The following is a 23201-nucleotide window of genomic DNA, read 5'->3' as shown; positions in this document are numbered from 1 at the left end:
AAAAAAAAGTCAGACATGACCTACCTATCAAAAATCCATTCTGTCTCTCTTTGCTCATACTTGTCCAAGTGCTGTGAATACTCTGTCTCTGATGATAAATTCCAGCAACTTCCCCACAACTGATGTTAAACTGACAGGTCTGTAGTTTCCTGGTTTCTCCCTCCCTTCTTCAATAATAGAGTTGCAGTTTTCCATCCAAAGGCATAATTCCCAAATTTAGAGAGCTTTAGAATATTATGACAAACGCATCTGCAGTTTCCTCTTCTAATCTGAGGTGTATAAAATAATAAAGGAATTTGATATGATAGATGCAGAGAAATTATTTCCCGTGGTGGAGGAATCCAGAACAAGAGGGCATCATTTTAAAATTAGAGGTCATTCAGATGTAAAATCAGAAAGTACTTTTTCCACACTAAGGGTAGTGCAAATCTGCAAAATCTGGAGATTTGTCTATCTTAAGTACCATTATTTTTTCATTACTTTTTATTTGTATTAAATCCAATAAGTTCCTCCCCATGACTTAATTTTAGGTTTCCTTGTATAGCTGGTATTTTGTCCTCTTTCTCTACTGTGAAAATGGATACAAAATATTCATTTAACTAATCTGCCATTTCCTTATTGTCTGTTATCGTCTTGCCTGCACCTGTGTTAAATGGGACAATATTCCCCATTTTGCAAAAATCACTGAAACTCAGATGATGTCGGTACCCACTGTGGATGCAATCTCTATGTGGTGGATCTTTTAAAATTATATTTGTTTGAATACCATCATTTAAAAATGTTAGTGTTACATTGGGGCAGATCAGTGGAACATCAATATGCTGTGTCATAGAACAATGAGACATGAAACTGCATCTGTGATTCCCATTAATGTCAATCATAATCTTATCTGTGCTGGTCATGAGGACTGAGCATATAACAAGCACTATAGAAAATCAAAGACCTAAATGCTGTGAACTGTTGCACATCTTTTAATGGCTGCCCATAGTGCAGAATTGATGGTGGCATGTGACTAGGTCTCCAGTTTGTCATTCTGGCTGGAGATGGTGTGTGACATGGAAAGGGAGTGTCCAAAGTTGAAAGGAGAAAATGAGCTAGGTTTCATGTTTGGGTGCTGCAATTTTCAATTGTCTTGTTGCTAACTTCTAATAACTATGACCTTAGTTGCACTAAATACTCCCAATTTAAATAAATATTCTAAAGTTTTTTTTGTCGTGAGCAATAGCTACCCAGATTAGATACTCCAGAAGAAAATTGGGTGTTCCTGCTCCAGGATGCTTCTTGAATAAACATTTGTACATAGACTTCGCTTTAAATTTTAATGTACTCATTACTTGCTTGACTCTGTGTTGTGACGTTTGAGGGAAAATGATTTGAATGGGGGAGGGGATAGAAGATAGAGAAAGGCGAGTAAAGTAGATGGGGGACATGGAGGAAGGGGGGGGAGGCAGTGTGCCAAGGTTGATTTCTCTTTCCAGTGGTGGGAGGGACTGTATAGGGTTAATAGTGGGCCGGCAGTGGTAGGAAATGGGGGGGAGGGGGGTGGTGGTGCGGTGGTTGGCAAGGTCCAAAAGGCTGGTCAGTGGCAGTATATTGCAGTGCATGGTGGGACTGAAAGCTGCTCAGTGAGATCATCAGTTGGGGGAGTGAAATGATTCTAAATGAGACTGAAGGGAGAATTCCTGCCCAGTAGGGAGGGGGCAAGATGTTACTCAGTGTTGCTGAGTGCAGAAATTCTGATTAGCGGTATAGGGACTTGTAGGACCTGGATCTCTATGCCTGCCTAAAAACACGGGAGATGTTTGACAGAACGGTGACTTAGCGAGGAAGGAGAAAGGTGACCGTACAGGAGAGAGATTGTGAGGCCGATCCAGCAGACAAGGAGACGGGGATTTTGATCATGGGTGGCCCTGGGGGTGGGGGGGGGGGGGGTGGTTGCAGAGGAAACTGACGGGAACAGGTTACTAGGCGATTGCTCGCTTACAGTAATGTGGGACGTGGGATTACTGATTGGCAGGATGGAGAACGAGCAACATGCAGAGGATTTAGTCATTGGCTGAGGTATGAGGATGTGATGGACTGCTGGAAGGGGGTGAAATATTTAGTTAGAGTTTTTAATTTACTATTACTAATACTTCTACTGACATGTTTGGTTGTTCAGACAACAGATGCTCAAACACATGACTGCTCCACATTGACACTTGGTGGCCAGAACCTGCAAGCAGACTCCACCCATGTTTTTAACTCTGTTGTTTTAGGAGGTAACTTTTTTTTATTTTTGGGATGTAGACGACACTGGCAAATTAGTATTTATTGCCCATCCCTATCTGCCCTGAGTCAACCACGTAGACAGTGCTGGGATGGCAGGTTCTCTTCTCTGAAGCATATTAGTGAATCAGTGACAACAGCTTTTATGCTCATGCACACAAATTACCATGTTTATTGAATTGAGTTTACAACTTGCCATGGTGGGATTTGAGTTCATAACCGCTGAGTTGCTAGTTCAGTACTTAACCACTAGGCTACCATACCCTGTTATAATATTTGTAAACAATTTTACAACACCAAGTTATAGTCCAACAATTTTATTTGAAATTCACAAGCTTTCGGAGGCTTCCTCCTTCCTCAGGTGAATGTTGTGGAAATTCACCTGAGGAAGGAGGAAGCCTCCGAAAGCTTGTGAATTTCAAATAAAATTGTTGGACTATAACTTGGTGTTGTAAAATTGTTTACAATTGTCAACCCCAGTCCATCACCGGCATCTCCACATCACTGTTATAATATGACATTTAATATTGAAAAAGCCCATCACAGTGCCATCTACAGGCATAACAGGTACTGCAAGTAACTATTGACTGTTTTATAATGGGTTTTGCCATAGACCAGTGTTGTCCAACATGTTAGCCACGAGCGACATGTGGCTAGTTGGGAATCCAGATGTGGCTAATTGCATTTCTGATTAGTAAATAAAAAGTGATTAATAATCACCATCATTGGACATGTGATCTCAATACTCATTTGCGTGCATATGCATGTATACTTTAACCTTTTTGTGCGTTTGTTGGTAAAATAGTAAGATGAAAAGCAGAATGCGGAAGTGTTTTTTGATCGTTGTGGGCACCGTACTCCCTTGGTTGCTGAATGGTGGTACATGTTTGTAAAGTAAATATACACATGTGAAGTATTTTTATCTATATTGTATGAGTGTATGTAAGGTGTTTTCTACTAAAATTAGTGCATATGGCTAAAATGGTGTCGCTGTAGTCACACCTGTGGCTAGCCAGCAATGTCTCTTGAACAACACTGCTGTAGACAGGGCCTAACATAAGAGTTTTCAATACATTTTGAATTGGAACGTTGTGACCCACTCATTGATTTTATTATAAAATAGGTTTTTACTCTTATCAATTGTCTTATTTTCAGGTTAGTTCCAGTATTAATGGTATGCCATTAAGTGCTCCCATACAGAATAGCGTCTTCTCTTGCCTCTCTTTCCCCCCCACCCCCACCAATCCCCATGCATAAGAATAAAGATGGCAGATATTTTTCTTTGAATTTGGAGACAGAAAACATGAACATTAAAGCCTGGTGTAGGATTTTGTAGAACAGATTGCTGACAACGACATTACCAACAGACAATGCAGAGATGGAATGGGGAGAGATCGTGGAAGGATTTCTAGGGGAAGATAAGGATTTTAAATATAATTTTGGGAGCTGGGAGCCAATGTAGGTTGTCAAGGACATGGTTGACTGGTGAAGGGGACTTGTGTGGGACAGGATACGATCAGCAGAGCATGAGCTGGAGCATGAGCGGCCAGCAAGTAGAGCGTTGGAATAGGTGAAAAGGGCATTTTTCAAGGTTTCAGCAGCAAAGGGTGGGGTGAGGTAGAGCCAGAAGCAGGTGATATTGTGGAGATGGAAGCAAGTGATTTTGGTATGTGGTAGGATGTGGGTTTATAGATCAGCTCTGTCGAACGGGACACTGGGTGCAACTGGTCTGATTAAGTTCGAGTGGCTGGTGGAGGGGGGTAGAATATAAAGGGAGTGGAGAATGTGGTGAGACTAAAAATAATTCAGACTCTTGAGCCCCAGAATTGAATTTCATTTTTAAATTTTGTAAAAATATGTGATGGTGAACCTGAGCTATGTCATCAATTGGAAGTGCTGAGGGAAGGGTAACCATTTCACACAGAAGGAGAAAAAATTGCTGAGAGTCACCCTGGGTTGCTGTTCGCTGGTAACTGATTGGGTGAAGACTGAAACTTGACCTTGGGAAGAGGCGGGGGGGGTAGTTGACGTTTTCAAACTGGTTATTTGTGAAACCATCAGAAGAAATTGACTTGAACGAGATCTTAAGTGTTCACGCCATCCATTATTTTACATGTTGGCATTCTAGTTACACGTCTTATTTCAGTGAAGTTTTTAAAGTTCTCACTGCTTGAATTATCCTATATCTTTAAGGTGGATAACACTGATGCTGAGGGTCGTTTGGTACTAGCTGATGCCCTGTGCTATGCACACAACTTTAACCCCAAAGCAGTTGTAAATGCTGCGACTTTAACAGGTATTGTAATGCTGACTTTCTTTGATCTTGCACAAGGCCAGTAAGTGCATGTGATGACAACAGTACAGTGTCTGCCAATTTCCTTGGGAATGAGAGTGCTAAGAGAGGCCTTCTTAAAAAAAAATTCATTCCAACTGCAAATGCATCATTGTGATGCCAGATATTGAAACTTTGCATGACAACTTTTGAAATGTGTTCAAAGCAAAAATTTTAATTCAGAATTTAAAATTTTCGGCATGTGGACATTGCTGGCAAGGCAAGCATTTATTGCCCATACCCTAATTGCCCTGAGAAGGTGGCGGTGGGCCGCCTTCTTGAACTGCTGCAGTCCGTGTGATATTCTTCGTAGTGGTTTGATGCAACTGAGCGATTTGCTCAGCCACTTCAGAGGGCAGTTAAGAGTCAACCACGTTGGTGTGGGACTGGAGTCACATATGGGCCAGACCAGGTAAGGACATTAATGAACCAGTTGGGCTTTTACGACAATCCGACAGCTTCATGGTCTTTTACTGATACCAGCTTTTTATTTCCAGATTTTTAAAAACTAAATTCAAATTCTCAACCTGCCATGGTGTGATTTGAACTCCGTACTCTGGATTATTAGTCCAGACCTCTGGATTACTAGACTGATAACATAACCAGTATCCTATTGTAATACATACAATTGTGATAGCAGAGAAGTTGTTTATTATGCCTTATGTAAGACCTTGGTAGCCAAACATTACTGAAATCTAAACATTAATCAGTTTAAAAAAAAAATTAAATCCAGTGATTTGATTTGAGCTATTTTAACAGGTGCTATGGATGTGGCTCTGGGATCAGCAGCTACTGGGGTTTTCACAAACTCTGACTGGTTGTGGGGGCACCTCAGACAAGTAAGAATCATTTATGCAATGTTGAATGCCAAACTGTAAATTTCATTTGTAAAACCTACTATCTATTTTAAAGCACTTTTTTTTAATGGAATGATGAGGGCTAATTCTGCGATCCTACACTCGCATGAGAAAATGAGGCTTGAAGGAAGTGCAGGTCAGAGATAGAGCTGTAGTACTGTAGCCTTAATTCTCCCTCCTGTTTCCTCTGCAAGTGAGGTGGTCTGTTGTGATTGCAGAATTATCTGTCATAAATTTTCAGAAAGAGCAACCAGCAGCCAACAATATAGCGTGAGTCTGTTAAATTGACCAACCAGCTTTTGTCACAGTACAGTGGTATTTTAATGTCAACAGGAACAGATATCATCAATCTCCTCACCAGATTAATCAGACTGCTTTAAGAATTACTCACTAACACTGATTTGGTTGCAAAACAAAGACATAGCATTTTGATTGCAGATCTGCAATCAAAGATGTATTTAAAAACCAAATACATTTATTTTGTAAGTTGATGTTGTACTACATTATAGGGACATAATATTGTAACGAAAAAGGGCCACTTTTACATCCCCATCCTTCATTCGGGTCCTTCTTAAGCATGGTGGTTCAAAAACATATCTATTTTGAAGATAATTTAGAACACACGGATTCTAAACAATTATGTACTCTTTGGTACTTTTATTATTAACAATGCGTGGTCTAACAATGTGTGGAATAGCTTAAAAATTATTAGAATTTGAGCTGATGGATTATTCACCCTTTTCTCTTTTTAAAGTGTAGCACTAGTAATATGAATATAATGTTTTTAATTGAGAATTTAGGTTTAATTAATGTCCTTTTCAGTTTTGGATGGCAGAATAGATACCAATCTTTGTGCATTTTTAATCACAACTGATAATACTGGGCATATACTGTTTGTTTAGGCTAGTGTTGTGACTGGAGATCGAGTGTGGAGGATGCCACTTTTCCAACATTACACCAGACAAGTCACAGAATCACAACTAGCAGACCTGAATAACATCGGCAAATACAGGTGAATACAGTATCATGCCCTTAACTCGCAGCAATTCTCACTTTGTTTATTTTGTATTACGGTTATGACATTAAAGGTACATTGCATGAAACGGAACAAATTGAATCTTGTTGCATACCTGTATCCCTGCTGTGTTGAAATCCAGACTCATTCTATCCTATTACGGAACCTCAAAACTTTAGAATTTCTTATCTCCCTAAGTCTTCCCTTCCTTCTGCAATGTACAGGCTTTTAAAACCCAAACTTGACATTGCCTAACTAATATTACTTAATTTACCTTGTCTTTTCTCCCTATCTCTTTTCTCAACCTAGTGTCCTACACCATGGGCCTTGACCCCATACTTCATTTTTACCAATTTTCGCTCACATATCTAATGGCACTTTTATGCGACCACTTAGTTTGATTTCTGAATACCAGTGTCTGAGATGGGTCCTGATGTTTAGACTGCAAAGTCCGACTTTGTTCTACTAGCAACCGAATCGTAGACAACTTTTTGTGGGCCGACTCTGTGTCGGATTTTACAATATAAATGTGGGGAGCCAGCTTGTTGAATCAGAACTAAGCAAGCGCCAGTGTAAAAGTGGCTTGAGTTTGAATAAAAAGTATCATACTTTGGTATATCTCAGAAGAAAGATGTCAAAAAAGGTTCTGTCATATCAGATTTGTTCATCTGCCTCTATTTGAGGTATAGTTTCACACTGGGAAAGCTGCAGAGACATTTTTTGTTTCAATCTGTGTTTTAAATTTGGATAATGTTTTCAGAATTACAGCAGGATTTTCAGCAGGATTAATTAATGTGAAATAAAAACATATTGTTAGAATTTCACAGCAGGTCATTTAGCATCTGAAAGAGAATCATAGGTTAATGTTTCAGGGGGACCTTCATTACATTGTTTTTATTTAGGACGTAAATCCTGTTTCTGTAGTTTTATACTGCACTATAGAGTTACACTGAGGAAATTCATACCCATTAGATGTTCCCTATTTTGTAGGAACTGACATTCTGTGGTTGAATGCCTTTATGTTAAGACATTAATACCTTTCACCTTGCAGTACTCTTCCAGATAAGCGCTCTTTACATTTGTAAACCTAAGTACTGTCACTGTTGTGTGGTAAAAGAACTGCTAAGTATTTTCTGTTTTGATTTGATACTGAAAGACTTTTAGGATATAACTATGCTCTCCTGGCCAACCTCCTATCCTGCACCCTCCATAAACTTCTGCTTATCCAATACACGGCTGCCCAGACCCTATCCTGCACCAACTCCTGCTCATCCACCACCCATATCATTACATCAGAACATAAGAAATAGGAGCAGGAGTAGGCCATACGGCCCCTTGAGCCTGCTGCACCATTCAATCAGATCATGGCTGATCTTCAACCTCAACTCCACTTTGCTGCCCAATCCCCATATCCCGTGATATCTATCTCAGCCTTGAATAAACTCGACGACTCAGCATCCACAGCCCTCTGGGGTAGAGAATTCCAAAGATTCACAACCCTCTGAATGAGAAGAAATTCCTCCTCATCTCAGTCTCAAATGGCCGACCCCATATCCTACGACTATGACCTCTAGTTCTGGACTCTCCAGCCAGGGGAAACAACCTCTCAGCCTCGACTCTGCCATGCCCTCTCTGAATCTTATATGTTTCAATGCGATCACCTAACATTCTTCTAAACTCCAGACAGTATAGGCCCATTCTACTCAACCTCTCCTCATAGGACAACCCTCTCATCCCAGGAATCAATCTAGTGAACCTTCGTTGCATCGCCTGTAAGGCAAGTACATCCTTCCTTAGGGAAGGAGACCAAAACTGTAGGCAATACTCCAGGTGAGGTCGCACCAAAGCCCTGTACAATTGTAGTAAGACTGCCTTACTCTTGTACTCTAACTCCCATGCAATAAAATCCAACATGTCATTTGCCTTCCTATTTGCTTGCTATATCTGCATGCTAACTTTTTGTGTTTCTTGTACCAGAACACCCAAGTCTCTCCAGACACCAACATTTAATAGTTTCTCGCCATTTTAAAAAATTCAGTTTTTCTATTCTTCCTACCAAAGTGAATAACCTCACATTTCCTCACACTGTACTCCATCTGCAACCTTCTTGCCCACTCACTTAACCTATCAATACCCCTTTGCAGACTCTTTGTGTCCTCCTCACAGCTTACTTTTCACGTAGCTCTGTATCGTCAGTAAACTTAGATACATTACACTCGATCCCTAAGTCATTAATATAGATTGTAAATAGCTGAGGCCCAAGCGCTGATCCTTGGGGCATCCCACTAGTTACTGCCTGCCAACCTGAAAATGACCTGTTTATTCCTACTCTCTGTTTTCTCTCTGTTAACCAATCCTCTATCCATGCTAATATATTATCCCCAATCCTGTGAGCCCTTGTGTAACAACCTTTCATGTAGCACTTTATCGAATGCCTTTTGAAAATCCAAATATACTACATCCACTGGTTCTCCTTTATCTACCCTGCTAGTTCCATCCTCAAAAAACTCTAATAAATTTGTCAAACACAATTTCCCTTTCATAAAACTATGTTGACTCTGCCTAATCATATTATGATGTTCTAAGTGCCCTGTTACCACTTCCTTTAATAATGAATTTCAGCATTTTCCCAATGACTGATGTCAGGTAACTGGCCTGTAGTTCCCTGTTTCCTCTCTCCCTCCTTTCTTGAATAGCAGGGTTACATTTGCTACCTTCCAATCCTCTGGGACTGTTCTAGAATCTAAGGAATTTTTCAAGATCATAACCAATGCCTCCACTATCTCTATAGCCATCTCTTTTAGAACCCTAGGATGTAGGCCATCAGGTTCAGGGAATTTATCAGCTTTTAGTCCCATTAGTTTCTCAAGTACTTTTTCCTCTACTAATAATTACTTTAAGTTCCTCACTCTCATTAGCCCCTTGGTTCCTCACTATTTCTGGTATGCTTTTTGTGTCTTCTACTGTGAAGACAGGTTCAAAATAATTATTCAATGCATCTGCCATTTCCTGATTCCCCATTATAATTTCTCCTGTCTCAGCCTCTAGGGGACCAATGTTTACTTTTGTAAATCTCTTCCTTTTTACATACTTGTAGGAGCTCTTACAATCTGTTTTTATATTTCTTGCTAGTTAACTTTCATATTCTATTTTCTCCCTTGTTATCAATTTTTTTGTCATCCTTTGCTGGTTTCTAAAACTCTCCCAATCCTCAGGCTTACTACTCTTGGCAACATTATAGGCCTCTTCTTTTAATCTAATACTATCCTAAACTTCTTTAGTTGCATTATGTGACTGACATTGAAGCAATAGGAGTCCATTTTGTCCACTTTTCAAAATAAAATGAAAATTTTAAAACATGCTCTCAGTAGATGAGAAGTGAAAATATAAAACAAACAGTTTTATCCAGATTGTTGCAATGATGATCCAATGAAACAATCACCCAAGAAACTTGGCCAGCAGGGCAAAGAGTGACGCTTAGAAATAGCATTCCTGACTCTGTTTCCATTAAGGATCAAGTGGGCATAATGATAATAGGAGGGGGAGGACAGAGCAGGACTAATGTTGAGAAAAATGCAACAAAAATTGTGAAGGTTTTTTGTCTTAATTTTCTTTTTGGGTCTTTCGGGAAGGGGATTTCCAATTTAAAAACTCTGTGGTGAACTTTCAAAGAAGTACATTCATATGCTGCCATTTGGTAACTTGCATTCTGCTCTGAAATGTTTCTGCAGGTCAGGTGGTGCGTGTACAGCTGCGGCGTTCCTGCGAGAGTTTGTTACAGTCCCTCACTGGGCTCACCTCGACATAGCTGGTGTGATGTCAAACAAAGATGAAGTTCCATACCTGCGAAAGGGAATGGCAGGAAGACCTACCAGGACATTAGTGGAATTTGCAGCCTATCTGAGTCAAGAAAGCCAGAAATCTTAAAATGTATTTTTAAAGATGAGTCCATGTATTTTTCCACTTCATCAGTTTCATAATTCTGGTACCCACACAAATGCCCTTGCTTTTGTATCTGTGTTTAAGCTTAGTTTTGATTTTTTTGTTTTCCTTTACATTTGGAAAGATGATACTTAATTAAGAAGGATACAAAATTTTTTGTTACAACTTTTATTAATGGAGAGTTTTATAATCATGACTGACATTTGTAATAGTGGCTTATAAATGTGTTAAATGATGATTTTTATCTTCTCTAAACCGTAATTCTCATCATTCATTATGTTACTGCGCACTTGCTGCTTCAGATTTTTCACCTTCAATGCAGTAGAGGAACATGCATCCAGGAAATTATTGCTGCAGCTATACTGTGTTACCAGGCTGAGCACATTAGTTGTATTGTGCCATTGACAGACAGTGGCATGTGATTTATACGATAATGCTGCATCATACTCTTACACCTTGGAGCAACTGCTACACCCACTTGCTGCCAGCCAATAAATTTGGAGTATTTTCAAACCAGAAATTGGGACTGACTGTGGAGCTATATTGTCACTTTAGTGTTGCTGTACAAGATAAATTACTTTGCAGCAACATCACAAGCTGCAGTATTCCCAGTGTCTCTTGGACAGTACAAACAGTGAAAGTGTGAAAACCTACCAGTTTTGATAAATAGTGAATATAGTTGAGAAATAAGTTTCCCCAGTTGTAGGGACAAGCTGTGACACATGTATCCAACCTTCAGTATTGTTAGTGACAAAGCCAGGCCAGGTATCTATATGCTACTTTTCCCTCTGCCATGGATCAGATTGTGGACATGAACCTGATTGCACCATTTTTTGTAATATTCAAAATAAAGTTGAGACAATACAAACCAAAATAATAAAGGAAAATAATGAGAATTCCTAACTGATGCCCATAGCTGTGATTACAAAACATTCAGCATTGACAATGTCAGCGTCAGATGAAATCTAATTAATGGATGCAAAATCATTCTAGAATGAAGACAATTCTTTTGATCTATCTGCAATAAAAGTACATGTACAAAGGAATACCTGAGTAGGCTGAGTTGGGCCAACTGGTTTTCTAAGAGCAGATTGTGAAATCTTAACAATTCACACCTGAAACCAACCTCATGTATCTTTGCTGAGTTGTGACCAACCAGTGGAGTCATCATTTATCCTGAACCCCAGGGCAGGACATTGGATGAGATGACCTGAAGTTCTGTCTGTCTGATCCAATATTTTTGGGGACTACATTCCTCAACCAGTATCACCAAAATTAACCGGTCATTCATTTCAGGGCTATTTGTGAGATATTTGTATTTGCTTACATAGTGTGTTTCAAAAATAATTCATTGTTTGAAGTGCTTTAAGATACTTCAATGCAATAAGTAATCAAGTATTTTTATAATTTATGATTGGGATGTAATTTGTTCTGACAAATTTTAAGCTGACCTTACTGAAGGTGATTATTCATGGCATTGAAGTGCAACATATAACTGCTGATCAAAGATATTCAATTGAACATCATTTGGTCCCTTAGTGACATCACCTGTAAACCTGGGGTCAGGTTCACATGAGTGAGGGAGCACGGAGTAGCAGCTATCAATGGAATCTGGTTTCGACAAAGTCTCTAATTGGGAATTTGGTGAGTGAGGGGATTTTTAAGGGTTGATCTTTATCTAAAATTTGACTAAGTTTGGCATCAAGCATTTAACTTAAATTTAATCTGAACTTGCAGTTTTCAGTTAGTGGTAAACAAGCAGCCTGAAGTGGCAGTTGGTCACCTAGTTAATTAGGTGACTGGTTAGAACTGGTAATCGACTGTCAGCTGGGGCTGACTCAGGTGATTGGCATTCCAGCTAGCATAAATTCAGAAGGGTTTTGTTAATGCACGGTGTAGCAGCTATCGACGGAGTCTGGTTTCGACAGAGTCTATAATCGGGAATTTGGTGAGTGAGGGGATTCGGTGAAGTAAGGGGTGAGGTGCATTTGATTAGTCAGCGAAGAGGAGTGTACCGAGAGTGGGTCACAGCAACAACAAAACAAAACTTGCAGTGTGATGTCACAAGTAAGGCAGGTTGGCGGTATCTCTTCTGTTTTCTTCTTTCTTAGGACTGTGGGCTAAGTAACATATAGTATAAAACTAAATTTAAAAAAAAAACTAAACTTAATTTAATAAATTAAACATGGCCAGTACTTAGTACAACCTAAAAATAATTTGATTGGCATTGTAGTAATCAATTAAATAAATAAAAGTTATGACAGGAGATGTGCTGCAGCTGCAATATGTGGGAGCTACTGGACAGTTTTGTCCAGGGCGACTACATCTGCGGTAAGTGTCTGCAGCTCAAGGAACTTAGGCTCCGAGTTGAGGAGCTGGAGTCTGAGCTGCAGATATTGCGATGCATCAGGGAGGGAGAAAGTTACCTGGACACTTTGATCCAGGAGGTAGTCAAGCCCCTTAGACTAAATACTGTAGAATTGGCACGTGGTCAGGGACAGGAGGGTGTGGCTGCGAGTGAGGCAGGTACGGGGAATCAGGAGGTAGCACTGCAGGAGCCTCAGCCTCTGCACTTGTCCAATAGATATGAGGTTCTTTCAGCCCTTGTGGACGAGTGCAGGGACTGCAGGGAGGATGAGCAAATGGGCCTCGTGGTTCAGGGGGCCATTCAAGTGGGGGGAGTAAAGAGGAACGTGGTTGTAGTACGCAACAGTATAGTTAGAGGGATAGACAATGTTCTCTGCAGCCAAGAGCGAGAGTCCCGAAGGCTGTGTTGCCTACCCGCTGCCGGTGTTAAGCACATCTCCTCGGGGCTGGATAGAAACTTGGAGGGGGAGGGGGAGGATCCAGTTGTCATGGTCCACGTAGGTACCAACAACATAGGACGAAGAAAGAGGTTCTGCTGAGGGAGTTTGAGCAACTAGGGACTAAATTAAAAAGCAGAACCACAAAGGTGATAACCTCCAGATTGTTACCTGAGCCACAAGCAAATTGGCACAGGGTAAATCTGATCAGAGAGATGAAAGCGTGGCCCAAAGATTGGTATGGGAGAAGTGGGTTTCGATTCTTGGGGCACTGGCACCAGTACTGGGGAAAGGGAGCCGTTCCGTTGGGGCAGGCTTCACCTGAACCATGCTGGGACCAGTGTTCTGGCAAACCAAATAACTAGGGCGGTAGAGAAGGCTTTAAACTAAATAGATTGGGGGGGGGGGGGGAGGGCTTAGGTGGGGCGAAGTTTTGATTGATAGAGAAAAGACAAGGAAGTAGGACAAGAAAGTGATGGGGGTAATGATAAACAGAGCGGACAAACATAAGAGTGCACTAGCAAATGGGGCCGGGGTAGGAAATAATGGTGAAAAGACAAAATTAGAGGTTCTTTATCTGAATGCGTGCAGTATTCGTAATAAGATGGATGAATTGATGGCACAAATAGAAACAAATGGGTATGATCTCGTGGCCATTACAGAGAGGTGGTTGCAAGGTGACCAAGGTTGGAAGCTAAGTATTCAGGGTTATTTAACATTTCGGAAGGATAGGAAAAAAAGGTAAAGGTGGTAAAGGCTCTGTTAATAAAGGATGAAATTGGTATAATAGAAATGATTTTGGCTCAGAAGATCAAGATGTCAAATCAATTTGGGTGGAGGTAAGAAATAGCAAGGGAAAGAAATCACTGGTGGGAGTAGTAGATAGGCCCCCTAACAGTAGCTACATTGTAGGGCAAAATATAAATCAGGAAATAAGGGGGGCTTGTAAAAAAGGTAATGCAATAATCATGGGCGATTTTAACTTTCACATAGATTGGACAAATCAAATTGGCAAAAATAGCCCTGAGGTGGAGTTTATAGTGTATTAAGGACTGTTTCTTAGACCAATACGTTGGGGAACCAACCAGGGAACAGGCCATTTTGGATCTGGTAATGGGTAACGAAACAGGATTAATTAACGATCTCAAAGTAAAGGATCCCTTTGGAAGCAGTGATCATAACATGATAGAATTTCACATCCAGTTTGAGAGCGAGGATCTTGGGTCTGAAACTACTGTATTAAAATTAAATAAGGGCAATTATAAAGGAATGAGGGCGGAATTGGCTAAAGTGGACTGGGTAAACAGATTAGATGGTATGATGGTGGATAAGCAGTAGCAAACATTTAAAAAGATATTTTATGACTCGCAACAAAAATAAATCCCTGTGAGGAGGAAAGACTCCACAAAAAGGGTGAACCGAACATGGCTAACTAAGGAAGTCAAGGATGGGATCTGCTTAAAAGAAAAAGCATACAACATAGCAAAGATTGGGAAAACTTTAAAAACCAGCAAAGCATAACTAAAAGAGGGAGAAAATAAATTGAGTGTAGCAAGAAATATAAAAACTGACAGTAAAAGCTTCAAGTATATAAAAAGGAAGCGGGTAGCTGAAGTAAACATTGGTCCCTTAGAGGATGAGACTGGGGAAATAATAATGGAAAACAAGGAAAGGGCACAGGAATTGAACACATATTTTGTTTCTGTCTTCACAGTAGAAGACACTAATAACATACCAATAATAGTAGAAAATCAAGGGACAAAGGGAAGGGAGGAACTAAAAACAATCACTATCACTAGAGAAAAAGTACTCGGTAAACTATGGGTCTAAAGGCTGACAAGTCCCCTGGACCTGATGGTTTGCATCCGAGGGTCTTAAAGGAAGTGGCTACAGAGATAGTAGATGCAGTGGTTGTAATCTTCCAGAATTTACTAGATTCTGGAAAGGTCCCAGCAGATTGGAACACCGCAAACGTAACACCCCTATTCAAGAAGGGAGTGAGACAGAAAGCAGGTAACTATGGACCAGTTAGAATCCATTATTAAGGAAGTAGTAGCAGGACATTTGGAGACTCACAATACAACCAAGGAAAGTCAACATGGTTTTATGAAGGGGAAATCATGTCTGACAAATTTATTAGAGTTCTTTGAGGAAGTAACGGGCAGGGTGGATAAAGGGGAACTAATGGATGCAGTATATTTGGATTTCCAAAAGACATTCGATAAGGTGCCACATTAAAGATTACTGCACAAGAGAAGAGCTCATGGAGTTGGGGGTAATATACTGGCGTGGATAGAGGATTAGCTAACTAACAGAAAATAAAGAGTCGGGATAAAAGGGTCATTTTTAAAATGGCAATCTGTAACTAGTGGGGTGCTGCAGTGATCAGTGCTGGGGCCTCAACTATTTACAATATATATCAATGACTTGGATGAAGGATCAGAGTGTCTTGTGGCCAAATTTGCTGATGATACAAGATAGGTGGAAAAGCAAGTTGCGATGAGGACACACAATGTCTGCAAAGCGATATTGACACGTTAAGCGAATGGGCAAAATTTTGGCAGATGGAATATAATGTGGGGAAAATGTGAAGTCAACCACTTTTGGGAGGAAAAATAAAAAAGCAAAATATTATTTGAATGGAGAAATACTACAAAATGCTGCGGTACAGAGGGATCTGGGTGTCCTCGTACATGAAAGACAAAAAGTCAACATACAGGTGCAGCAGGTAATCCGGAAGGCAAATGGAATATTGGCCTTTATTTCTAGGGGGATGGAGTATAAAAGCAGGGAAGTCATGCAAAAACTGTACAGGGTGCTGGAGAGACCACAGCTGGAGTACTGCGTACAGTTCTGGTGCCCTTGTTTAAGGAAGGACATACTTGCATTGGAGCAGTTCAGAGAAGGTTCACTGGGTTGATTCTGGGTATGGAAGGGTTGTCTTATGAGGAAAGATTGAACAGGTTGGGTCTATACTCATTGGAGTTTAGAAGAATGAGAGGAGATCTTATTGAAACATACAAGATTCTGAGGGGACTCGATAGGGTAGATGCTGAGAGGATGTTACCCCTCATGGGGGAATCTAAAACTAGGGGGCATAGTCTCAGAATAAGAGGTCGCCCGTTTAAGACGGAAATGAGGAGGAATTTCTTCTCCCGGAGGGTCATGAATCTTTGGAATTCTTTATCCCAAAAAGCTGTGGAGGCTGAGTCACTGAATACATTCAAGGCTGAGTTAAACAAATTTTTGATCAGCAAGGGAGTCAAAGGATATGGGGAAAGGGAGGGAAAGTGGAGTTGAGGTAAAAATCAGATCAGCCATGATCTCATTAAATGGCGGAGCAGGCTCGAGGGGCCAAATGGCCTACTCCTGCTCCTATCTCTTATGGTCTTATGTTAATAACACACATTTCTGCCTCCACCACCTCTGTATTGTCAGACTGCTCTGACAACCAGTACTGAATGAGTCGGAACTTTCTCCAGTTTAACAATGGAAAGACGTTGTCTGCCTCCACCCCTCTCTCAGCTTCTCTGCTGCTGAAATCTGGAACGCTCTCCCCCAAAAAACTGTTGGGGCAAGGTCAATTGAAAATTTCAAAACTGAGATTGATAGATTTTTGTTAGGCAAGTGTATTAAGGGTTATGGAACCAAGGCGGGTAGATGGAGTTAAGATACAGATCAGCCATGATCTACTTGAATGGTGGAACAGGCTCAAGGGGCTGAATGGCCCACTCCTGTTTGAGTTTGTCACCTCAGTACCCGACTACTCCAAAACCCCTCCGTGCTAGCATTCCATCCAGTACCCTGCATAAATTCCAATTTTTCCAAAACTGTACCACTTGTATCCTGTTCCACAATAAACCCTGTTCACCCATCACCCCTATTCTCCCTGACTTATAATGGCTTCCTGTTCCCCACATCTTAAATTTAAAATCCTAGTCTTTGTCTTTAAGTCTCTCCATTGACTTGCCTAATCCTTTCTATACAACCTCCTTCAACCCTATATCTTCTTCCCTGAGAACTCCATTCTTTTGAAAACAGCCTTTTGTGCGTCTCCGTCACTTTGTTCTGTCATTGGTGGCAGAGTCTTAAGCTGGTTGAGGCCTACTCTCTGGACTTCCCTACCCTCATTTAAAAGCTTCAAAACCCATCTGTTTGAACAAGCGTTCAGTCACCCATTTCCATTCTATTTCCTTTCCTGGCTCAATGTCTGTTTTACATATGTCTCTGAAGCACTTTGGGACTTTCTTGTTAAAGGTACAAGCTGACACGTGTATCCAACCTTCAGTATGTGCAAAATGTTGATTCAGAAGCGCGATGCAAACTGATGAAACTTGCCAATGATACCAAACTAGGAGGGGCAGCTGAATTTGAGGAAGCAGGTAAAGAACCACCAAGTAAAAGAAAATATATAAGTGGACAAGTTAACTGAGTGGGCAAGGTGGTGACAGATGGAGTATAATGCAGGGAAATGTGAGGTTATTCACTTTGATAGGAATAGAAAACCACAATATTTTTTAAATGGTGAGAAACTGTTAAATGTTGGGTGTCCTGGTACAAGAAATGCAAAAAGTTAGCATGCAGGTACAGCAAGCAATTAGCAAGCAAATGGTATGTTGGCCTTTATTGCAAGGGGTTGGAGTACAAGAGTAAGGAAGTCTTACTACAATTGTACAGGGCTTTGGTGAGACCTCACCTGGGAGTACTGCGTACAGCTTTGGTCTCCTTATCTAAGGAAGGATATACTTGCTTTCGAGGCGGTGCAATGAAGGTTCGCTAGATTAACTCCTGGGATGAGAGGGTTGTCCTATGAGGAGAGGTTGAGTAGAATGGGCCTATACTCTCTGGAGTTTAGAAGAATGAGAGGTGATCTCATATAAACATATAAGATTCTGAGGGGGGTTCACAGGGTAGAGGCTGAGAGGTCGTTTCCCCTGGCCGGAGAGTCTAGAACTAGGGGGCATAGAAAATAGGAGCAGGAGTAGGCCATTCAGCCCTTCGAACCTGCTCCGTCATTCAATATGATCATGGCTGATCCTCTATCTCAATACCATATTCCCACTCTCTCCCTATATCCCTTGATGCCTTTAGTCGCAGGATATGGGGTCGGCCATTTAAGACTAAGATGAGGCATTTCTTCACTCAGGGTTGTGATTCTTTGGAATTCTCTTCCCCAGATGGCTGTGGATGCTAAGTCGTTGAGTATATTCAAGGCTGAGATAGATACATTTTTGGACTCTAGGGGAATCAAGGGATATGGGGATCGGACAGGAAAGTGGAGTTGAGGTTGATCAGCTGTGATTTCATTAAATGGCAAAGCAGGCTTGAGAGGCCGTATGGCCTACTCCTGCTCCTATTTCTTATGTTCTTATGACAGATCAATGGCAAATAAAATTTAATATGGATGAATATAAAGTATTGCATGAAACAAAATTGGTGATATTGAAATTGTTAAGGAAGTTGAAAGAAATGTAGGAGTTGCTCAACATGTCCAATCGCTGCAGAGCCCCACTAAGTGAAGGAAGCAGAATGCTAAACTATATAGCTAAAACAGTAGAGTGCAAGTCAAAGGAAGTCCTGCTCAAATAGTATATTGTTCTGGTTGGACCATGTGTTGAGTACTGTCAGTTCTGGTCACCAGAGAAACACATGAGCCAATTCAGAAAAGAGCTACAAAACTCATCCCTACCATCAAAACACTGAATTACAAAGAAAGACTGAAGAAACCTAGACTTTTCAACCTTGAAAGGAGGAAATTAAGAAGGGACTTTATAGAGGTAAATAGACAGTAAACAATATATAAGATAGGTCTGGAACACTACAAACTAAACTGTGACAGTAGGACTATGGAACAAGTTCAAACTACTAAGAGGTACATTTTTAGGACTGATGTCAGTTCTTCACACCAATAGTGTTCAATACATGGAATGGCTTTCTGGGTAGACGAGAAGGGAAATTTAAGAAAAAGTTAAATACCATGATGGGAGTATAAAGTCCTTTTGGATAGATGAGCGATGTTGAGGAAAAATATCTTCTGTATTTTGTGAGTAAATGATAATTTCTAAGAATCTAGTTAAGATGGAGCTGAGCTGAGACCAATTTCTCAGATGGTTGGAATGTAAGGAGCTCTTTAAAAGTAATTAGTGGCTCTGTAGCCTTGACTTGCACTTGAGTGTTAGAAAATGACACACCTGAAAGCTCTTGCTTTCAAAATAATGTTTCCTTTGGAATTATAGGATCGGACTAAGCCCTTATCACAACTCAGAAAGCCTTCACCTGTCATGGTGGGGACAGTGTTCGGTTTGTTCTGGAGAGGTGAATTAGTAGAGAGATTGAGTGGTATGCAGAAAAAAAATGACAAGACAGTTTGCTAGACTTGGGTGGCCCAAACTAACAGATAAGATTGTGGGGAACTAGATCACTGAAGAAAGGGATAGTGTTATTCCAGTAGATGCTAGCGTGTCTTCTGTTCCATCAGGATCCATTTTGGGTGAAGGATGTAGATGCATATTTGAGTATAAGTTCTTTCTTAGTTGCCTAATAATATGTTTGGCAGATTGATGAGGTAGTTTGAGTTGCTTAATTTTCACAAAAATACAGGAAGTTAATCCAACTCCTTGAAAATGATGTTATGGTTGAGGCTTTTCCCCCATTACCATTAAGCATACTGAGTATCCTATTATCTAAACCCGTGGTGTTATATGTACTGTGTATGGGTTTGCAGTCCGGATTTAACGATTAACCTCTGAGATACATAGTTCACTGGAGTTCACGTGGGATGCCCACCTTGTTCTGTCTCCTCTGCGGGGTGGAAAATATCATATCGAAATAATGTGTAGAGACTAAAACTATTAGATTCACTCATAGGTTAATACAGAGAAATCAAATGATACAGCAGCTCCTGGTCCGGTAACGCCTTGATTTTAAAATTATCATCCTTGTTTTCAAATCCCTCCATGGCCTTGCCCCCTCCTATCTTTGTAATCTTCTCCAGCCCAACAACCCTCCGAGATCTCTGCGCTCCAACTCTTGCCTCTTGTGCATCCCCGATTTTAATCGCTCCACCATTTTATATAGCACCTTTAACACAGTAAAATCTCCAAGGCGCTTCATAGGAGTGTTATCAAACAAAATTTGACACTGAGCCACATCAGGATGCGTTAGGACAGGTTTTAAGGAGGAAAGAGAGGTGGAGGATTTAGGGAGGGAATTCCAGAGCTTAGGACCTAGGCAGCTGAAAGCATCCTGCCAATGGTGGAGTGATTAAAATCGAGGATGTGCAAGAAGCAAGAATTGGAGGAGTGCAGAGATCTCAGGGTTGTAGAGCAGAAGGAGATTAGAGATAGGGAGGGGTGAGGTCATAGACGGATTTGAAAATGGATGAGAATTTTAAAATCGAGGCGTTCCGGATCGGGAGCCAATGTAGGTCAGCGAGCACAGGGGTGGTGGGAAAACGGGACTTGGTGCGAGTTAGGATATGGACAGCAGAGTTTTGGATGTGCTCAAGTTTATGGAGAGTGGAAGATGGGAGGCCAGCCAGGAGAGCATTGGAATAGTTGAGTCTAGAGGTAACAAAGACATGGATGAGGGTTTCAGCAGCAGATGATCTGAGGCAGGAGCGGAGACAGGCGACGTTACGGAGGTGGAAGTAGGACGGTCATAGTGATGGAGTAGATATGTAGTTGGAAGCTCATCTCAGGGTCAAATAGGATGCCAAGGTTGTGAACAGTCTGGTTCAGCCTCAGACAGTGGCCAGGGAGAGGAATAGAGTCGGTGGCTAGGGAACGGAGATTGTGGTGGGGACCAAAGACAATGGCTTACGTCTTCCTAATATTTAATTGGAGGAAATTTTTGCTCATCCAGTTAGATAAGCAGTATGACAAATGAGATACAGTAAATAAATCATCCATGACTTTAAAAAGGCACACACACAATGGTTGGAATTATTGCATAGAATGCGAATGAGCATGGTCCTCACTTAATAACGGAGTTCTGTGTACCTGTTAATGAACAACCAAGTACAAATCCATTTGCACCTAGATCAAAGCCCAGATCAATCAATATGGGCTGGTCCTGTAAACAATTTGTCTCCAATCCTTCATTTTGACATTTGTTAAAGGTAGACAGTTTCCATTTTAACATAAAACTATGAATTAAATACAAATTTCGCACTGAGAACATCTGAAGAAATTTTAACAAACTTTAACAGGTATGGAAGAATATTAACTTTGAGTATACTGGCTCTACCTAGAGAATGGTAATAACTTACATTGGACCAAGCCCTCTTTGATTGCTGAAAAATTGGGGTGAAATTGGGTTTGTATAAGGTCCGCACGTAATTAAAGTCCTCCGAGATCAGTTTAGAGACGGGAATCCTAAAGCTCCTGAAGGGATTAAGTACTGGTATAATTGACGTTGTATCGTATCAAATAACCATAATCGCTAATATAAGCCATCATGCATAAGAAACTGGCTACAGGGTACAGGGTTTAACAGGCTATTTTGTTCTGAGCCCAACTTGAAACCCATAAATATTTGGATGTTTCTGGATCTGCACTTCACTGGCTCAGTCAAAAATATCGGGTGGATAGGAAAACTTGACTTGCCCATAAACAAAATAGACCATCCTGTCAAACAATTTTATTTTGCAAGAAATTAAAAGGTATTTTTCAGGTAAAACTACCTGAAGCTGGGTACATTTTCCGTAGTTTGTGTTTGAACCTTAGAGTTGTGGAACATTTCGCCCGCTGCTCGTCTTGGTCAACATAGCGTGCAATCTTCATTTTATGAACAGTGCTTCAATTCTTTTGATATCGTCATTGGATTTAGGAAGCCAAGTTTCTTTCAATGGCGAGAATTAAACTACGCCATGTTCTCCGCAGCCTTCAACATGTCATTGATGATGATGAACACCTCGCTAAGGCCATCCCCACGCCTCCACTGCTCGCCTTAAAACAGCCACCCAACCTCAAACAGACCATCGTTCGCAGCAAATTACCCAGCTTTCAGGAGAACAGTGTCCACGACACCACACAACCCTGCCACGGCAACCTCTGCAAGACATGCCAGATCGTCGACACAGATACCACCATCACACGAGAGGACACCACCCACCAGGTACATGGTTCATACTCCTGTGACTCGGCCAACGTTGTCTACCTCATACGTTGCAGGAAAGGATGCCCCGGAGCATGGTACATTGGCGAGACCATGCAGACACTGCGACAACGGATGAACGGACACCACGCAACAATCGCCAGACAGGAGGGTTCCCTCCCAGTCGGGGAACACTTCAGCAGTCAAGGACATTCAGCCACCGATCTTCGGGTAAGCGTTCTCCAAGGCGGCCTTCGAGACACACGACAACGCAAAATCGTCGAGCAGAAATTGATAGCCAAGTTCCGCACCCATGAGGACGGCCTCAACCGGGATCTTGGGTTCATGTCACACTACACGTAACCCCACCAGCAGAAAAAAAAAGTTATGTTTTTAATACAACTGGACATTCTCTCTCTCTCTCTGTCTTTGGGCTCTGACCGTTTGTATATTCAGTAGTCCTGTATGTAATATCTCTCTGTCTGAACACTTTGATTGCCTTGACAACGGGCAGTTGGAAAGATTATCTATAAATGCGGTAACCTTCCATGGAATCCCACACTCACCTGACGAAGGAGAAAGCCTCCGAAAGCTTGTGATTTTCAAATAAAACTGTTGGACTATAACCTGGTGTTGTAAGATTCCTTACATTTGTCCAACCCAGTCCATCACCGGCATCTCCACATCGAGAATTAAACTGTTTTAGAACTTGTTGATGGTCATTGTGAAAACCAAGGTATGAACCGCTCCACCATTCTCCACCACTCCCCCCCACACAAAAAAAATTAGATGAAACTGGAAGGTTTGGCCAACATTCAGAATAAAGGACAATGAAACCCACAAACAGTGCAATAATATAAATCAAATCGGAACTTATAGTGATGATA

At 41.0% G+C, this 23201-nt stretch overlaps 1 protein-coding gene across 1 annotated transcript in view; it reads left to right on the top strand.

Moving 5' to 3' along the window:
• The window catches only part of lap3 (leucine aminopeptidase 3), a 39125-nt gene extending 27815 nt beyond the window's left edge, over positions 1-11310 (top strand). Inside the window, exons 10-13 of the mRNA XM_067989425.1 lie at positions 4462-4564; positions 5360-5439; positions 6360-6469; positions 10204-11310. Coding sequence (XP_067845526.1) covers positions 4462-4564; positions 5360-5439; positions 6360-6469; positions 10204-10399 — 489 coding nt within the window. The 3' untranslated portion in view covers positions 10400-11310. The remainder of the gene's footprint in view (positions 1-4461; positions 4565-5359; positions 5440-6359; positions 6470-10203) is intronic.
• Positions 11311-23201: the final 11891 nt, after the last annotated feature.

This window comes from Heptranchias perlo, chromosome 1 (genome assembly GCF_035084215.1).
Source record: "Heptranchias perlo isolate sHepPer1 chromosome 1, sHepPer1.hap1, whole genome shotgun sequence".
NCBI classification, from domain to species: Eukaryota; Metazoa; Chordata; class Chondrichthyes; order Hexanchiformes; family Hexanchidae; genus Heptranchias; species Heptranchias perlo.
Note: the sequence above shows the minus strand (reverse complement) of the source record. Positions and strands in the feature narration are given on the sequence as shown.